This window comes from Laetiporus sulphureus (assembly GCF_001632365.1).
Source record: "Laetiporus sulphureus 93-53 unplaced genomic scaffold LAESUscaffold_13, whole genome shotgun sequence".
Classification (NCBI taxonomy): Eukaryota; Fungi; Basidiomycota; class Agaricomycetes; order Polyporales; family Laetiporaceae; genus Laetiporus; species Laetiporus sulphureus.
In genome coordinates, this window is record NW_024468522.1 from 95,731 (window position 1) to 101,730 (window position 6,000).

Here is a 6,000-nt window from a genome sequence, read left to right on the forward strand (position 1 = left end):
CAATAAGCTGAAGAATTGACAGATAAATGACATTGCTCACTTGACATCATTGTTATCATGGTGAACACTACGATAAAGAGTTTCTTGAGTGGCGGTCGCTCTGAAGCACCATTGCACCTTGGATATATTTAGAGTAATCCTCACAGTGGCATATGTACATGTTTCCATGGTTATCTCGAAGATGGTATGTGATCAAAAAGATAGAAAATAGGTTTTTCCACTCTGCTCTTAAAAACCCATCACTGCCACAAGTCAGGATGGAGAGAATCACCCAGTGAATCATTGGCATTTATTGGCTTTTGAAAAGTGACACCCTAATGACATAGACAAGGTCATCCAGTGATTGTCAGTGCATGGCATAGAACTTGAGTTGGAGGTCTGGCAAAGGCTGCTGATGATGTTGCAGAAGAAAAATCACAAAGCGAGTCATAAAATAGGAGTATCCTATGATAGTGTCATGCTCTTGGAGGTGGCTGAATGGATGAGGCTTCAATCCCTGACCAGGATTGCTGGTCGCTATGTGCCATAGGGTGAGGATCTGAAGATCTTGAAGATGATCTGCAATGTTGAGATAGTACTCCCTCATATGGTATTGCAATGCAGAATATCCATCTTCCAGAGAAGGATCAAAGACCTCCATGGTGGCATGAAACACCTTGAGGTCAACATCCTGAATACATTGCACATTTGGGTTACCTTGAGCACATGGTCTACACGTCACATATCTCAGACCTGATATGGTTTGATGGTGTCATTTAATCCTTTCCTCTCATTTCAGCTCAATAAACTCATCAGAAATGGGCATTAACTTGCACTCTGTGATGAAGCATGACATCAGGATGTACTTCATGACAATGGGCATCATGCAACTTTGTGCTTCCAAAAACACCACATCCCATACAGCCTGAAATCTTGCATCACCATGCATGGATAATCTCAACATCTTGTATAATTGGGATAGGTCCAGGAAATGGACTCTTTGAATGGTGCACGCCAAGTTGGGCCAGCATTTTCATCAATGATTCCTTGTCAGGAAGGTGACTGCTTTCAGGAATATAGCATGAGAGTTTATGTTTGCGAGTATGATGAGAGTGGATGTACTCCAAGGAAACAATGTTATGGCACTCCATACAGATCACAAGGTGATACTTGTGATTCACTTGGAAGATCACTTGAGAAGCTCTTGCCAGGTTGCTCTGGATACAACAGCATTGACAGCATTGGTGGGTAGGATAGGTATGTCAACCTGCATACAATCATGCATGGAAAGGTCTATAGCAGCTTGGTCATCAGAGAGAGTGGGTATATGCAGGTCAGACATTAGGTATGAGTTATGTTCATTGGGAACATTAGGAGTGTTGAAGACTTTGGCTGTGTCTGCATCATGATCACCAGATTCAATGGTCTGCTCCATTTTGGCATTCAAAGGAATATCCCATGGTAGTGACCCTTGGCCTGGCTGATCATCTAGCAACTGACTTGCATTCTGTTTCACATCAGAAGAATCTTTGTATGCTTCATCATCATGCCTGGTGACAGCTTCAGTGTGGTTTACCATATGAAGAATGGGATACATCTTAGTATAGAAATAGTGAGAATGGCTGAGTTCACTGCATGGACAAGGCATCTTTCCAGTATATATATCTCTTTCAATCTGAATTGCCTGGTCTACATTCTGGCTCAATATTGATTTCAAATCAAATGCAATAACACAGCGCACCATTCCACTGGAACATATACTTTTAATTGTGATAGTGACGATCATGTGTTTTCTGCAGCTCCAAAATATGAGGATGAGGACAACTGTGAATAGGACATCTATTGGCCAGTAAGCACCACAATAACAGTGATTGAAAGCATGGCTTATCATCGAGGTACCAAGAACATCTGGATGTCTTCGTTGATTTAGGCATTCTGAATCCTGACACAGAGAGCACAGCAGAATAGAAAGCATCTCAGCTCTTGATACAGAAATTGCTGCATAGACACTGCAAATAAGCTAAATACAGGCCTCCAATTGAAGTAAAACTTGATAGGTGGCTGCAGGCCAGGTGGACCGAGAGCATTTCTTAATGTATGTGCAACTTATCAGAGTATTACCTGATAAGATGCTTAGGATGATGTGTACAGTGACAGAGCAGTGAGTACAAAGCAAAGAGTGACAGAGGAGTGAGGACAAAGTGTAAAGCAACAGAGGGTGAGATATAAATGAGTGCGAGATGAAAGCTAAGAGGAAGAAAGAGGTTAGACGCCCAATGATCTTCGATCAAACTGTGTCCCAATCACATTTGAAAATGATCTTCCATGCATGCTGTGTTTTACATGTGACTATGGGTGAGTTAGCATGCACTGATCTTGCTGCTAACACTCATCATCCATCTTGGCAGAATCTGTATTCATTTGATAATACCGAATGGAGCATAGTTAGAAACACCTTTGCTCTTCACTGTGACCCTTGGATAATACCGAACAGAGTGGATATGAATAAGGGTTTTGCATTGATTGTCTACACCATCTATCTCTGTCCATAGTCAAAATCTGAGAATCTGAAGCAGATAATTCTGATTGATTACACCATTTAATTGACAATCCTTGGCTTTTGCCCAAAAATCATCATAAGTCAATGGTTTCAACTACAAGAAGCTGAGAGTGTGATAGACAAGGGTGTCAGACCCAATATCTCCCTAGGTATGTGATTTACTGTCACCCTGCCTGTAACCCCACCATTGAAGTGTGGATCTGAGATTTGAAACCCAGATAATGGTGAAGCAGGCTGGTTTTCTGCCCTCCAATAATTTACTGATGTGTCATTATTCTAGCAGGGGGGCATGGAGTGTTCCTCCTACAGAAAGACCTGGTCCGGAGCAGAATTTCACTTATGGTCATGTGAGTTAGGTGATCCCATCTATGTAACATGAGAATTCGATCTCAATGTTGCAGTTATGGAAGCAATGGAAGAAGAATCTCAGTGCAAAACTGCAATAGACCAAGATTCCAATGAGGCACTGGTGTGTGATGATGAATGACCTATAGATTTCGTTGACCACCTCACTGAGGCAGCCTCCAAAAAGCACGTTAGAGAGAGCACAAAGGAGGATTACCACCAGAGGCAGCATGGAAAATGGAGGAGAAGAGAGATGAGAGAAGCACAGAGGAAAAAGACAGATGGTGCCAAGCACATCTCACAGAAAATCTGAGAGTGCAGCTTGACTGTGCTTTGTGACTGTTCAATCAAAGAGGACATAACTGATACCTTAACTGCAGATGCAAACATGCCACAACCTGGCCCACAGAGGCTGCCTACTGGCTTTGCTCTGAATATGAAAAAAGACTCGGTAGCTTTCACAGCATTTGTCAGCAAACCCATTCCTCAGAAACAATCAGACGGAAAAGGTCTTACACTGCAAAAGGTTCTCGCACAAGAAGGCATGCAGCTGATTGAATGAGACAGAATGTGAGTACTTTACAAATGTACACTGGACAATATTCTTCTGCTCATGCATGTTGGAAGAGTCCCAGACCTCTGGTGGATTGTGATGGATGTGTATTCAGATCACTCGCTGGATGTTCTCACAACCCATGGTGGGGTGACATCACAAAGCAGGCCAGTGACCTCATCTTACAGTGCAAAGAACTTTGTGTCTTCAGCCCAAAACAAGCAACCCATAGCCAGAGCAACTATCCAGCATCATTAAAAGGAATTTCATATAGCAGATATCAGAAGGTGAGCCTCTCACTGTCACATCTACTCCAAACTGACAGAGCATCGTCATGTCAAAAATTTGAAAAACAGCACCAATAACACAACAATTCTCAACATGCTGAATCAAATGTGGCCATCTGTCACCTCACCAAGTTTGAAAATGCTGCACTACAGCTCTTTGCCCTGGGATTGTATACTTTCTACACTGAGAACATTGCTAAGCTGAAGGAGGACAACCAGATCCTCCACTCAAATTTTAATAGCTCAGTTTTTGGTGCTGTGAGCTACAACTTTGGCCCCAATGTGGTCATCACAATGCACACTGACCACACAAATCTTGCATGGGGCTGGTGTTCAATCACAGCCCTGGAGAATTTTGATCACAAGCAAGGAGAACATGTGATATTGTGGGACCTTCACCTTGTCATTGAGTTTTCTGCAGGCACTACCATCCTCATCCCTTCTGCCATCTTGCTTCATTCAAATGTTAACATAAATGCAAATAAGACATGCTGTTCATTCACTCAGTACTCCACTGATGGTCTGTTCAGATGGGTAAATTATAGATGTTGGATACAAAAAGAATTCGAAGCACAAGAGGGAGACATAAAACAGCTTGGGCCTGAACGTTGAAAACATGGGCTGAGCATGCTCTCACAGTGGAAGAACTTTAATTTACAAGATTGTTGTCTGCCAGCATTATATGTCAAAATGAGCTAAATTGCATATCACAGTTTACAAAGGGCACATGCCAGACTATTCAGATTATCTCAGTCATCGTTCACTTATTAAAGACAAGATGAATCTGATGACCATGATTCAACAGGCACTAAGGCCTCCATCAATGACAGCGCTACAGCTGATGCTGGCTCAGAGGCCTGTAGCACCATTGAGCACACCCAGAGTACATTTTCTACCAAGCTAAGAATGCCCGAATCTGATGCATCACTGACAGTGTTGCAGCACTTGATGAAAATCATGTTGCATTGCTCACTAGAGCCAGAAGTAAGTGAAGGTGCAGTGGTGGTGCAATGAGCAAGGTGGTCAGGAAGGGAAAAGTAGAGAGTGTCTCTCAAGTTGAGCTGAACAGGATGGGTAAGGACCAGATAGTGGGCCATACAGGAATCAGGATGTTGATCGTGAAGGCAGTCTCAGTGAAAAAGAAAGGAGTGATGCCCCAGGTAGAGGTCATGAACTCAGCCCAGCCTAAGTGGATGAGAATGACTCAGTACCAGGCTCCAGATTAGCATGACAGATGAGTGCCACTCACTAGCAGATGTGGTCTCAGTGATGGTTGGGCAGACATTGATGATCATGGTTATGGTAAGCAGATCAAAAGTGAAAGTGGCACACACAGCAATGAGCATGGTCACAGAGGCTCAGCGTGGAATGCATCATATCACAGAAAGGAGTGGCATTAACAAGTGAGTAATGTCAATGATTACTGGACAGGAGGCAACCTGTTGAAGGCTGAGGAGGATCAATGGTGCTATGAGATGGCAATGGCACTGCATTGCGACAGAGTCATGAAGACCAGGAGATCTGCCTCCTTCAAGGCATGTATGCAAATTGCACAAATATATATAGCCCAATGTTCAAGTCACGATTCCATTTCGTTGAGATCAAAGAGTTTTGTAACATTGTCACAGCGATGCTGGACAAGAGATCAAAAAGACTAAAAAAGGAACGGTCATGTGGAATGTGTCGCCCTGATCCCCCTGATCCCTTAAGTGGCTGGAGAGCCTAACACTTACTAGCTGGGTAGCAAGCATATGGAAGGGTGAAAGATATATGATGGAGCTGGTAAGCTCAGTGGTCACTACAGGGGTAGACAAGGAGAAACAATCTGAAGTTTCATCCTCTACATGCTGGTCTTATATATGTGTACAGGTGCTGACTACTACGAGGTATGCCATTGGCTATCTACTGTCTATTCAACTAAACTATACATGGAACAATAAGTGGGAAGATCCATCCATAAGTAGAACAATAGGTGAGAAGATCAGTCTTCATCAGTAACAATGGTGAGACTATCCATCCTATCGTGGTAATGGCTATTCCTTGAGCTGATTGCCTAGACAATCCCAAACAATAGTTCTTGTTCCCTTTGTTCCCAAATGGGTGCCTCTATTGTATCCTGAAATAGACAGGTCCGACCGTATCATCTGCGAGTCTGAGCCATAACATGTGATGTTGACTATCACCTGACCTCTACACATCATGTCTGTGGCTGAGTGGCGTGAGGTATTGGTGAAGCACGTGATCTGTGGTGTGGGTAAAGTCACATGCAGACTTTT

General features: G+C 43.1%; 1 protein-coding gene across 1 annotated transcript; it reads left to right on the plus strand.

Annotated features, from left to right (window-relative positions):
• Nucleotides 1-3,826: 3,826 nt before the first annotated feature.
• LAESUDRAFT_650433 (uncharacterized protein) lies at nucleotides 3,827-4,336 on the plus strand (the record flags this gene model as incomplete). The annotated part of the gene is made up of 1 exon (XM_040904248.1): nucleotides 3,827-4,336. A coding segment is annotated over one exon (510 nt), but the record flags the coding sequence as incomplete, so codon positions are not given.
• Between the last annotated feature and the right edge of the window lie 1,664 nt (nucleotides 4,337-6,000).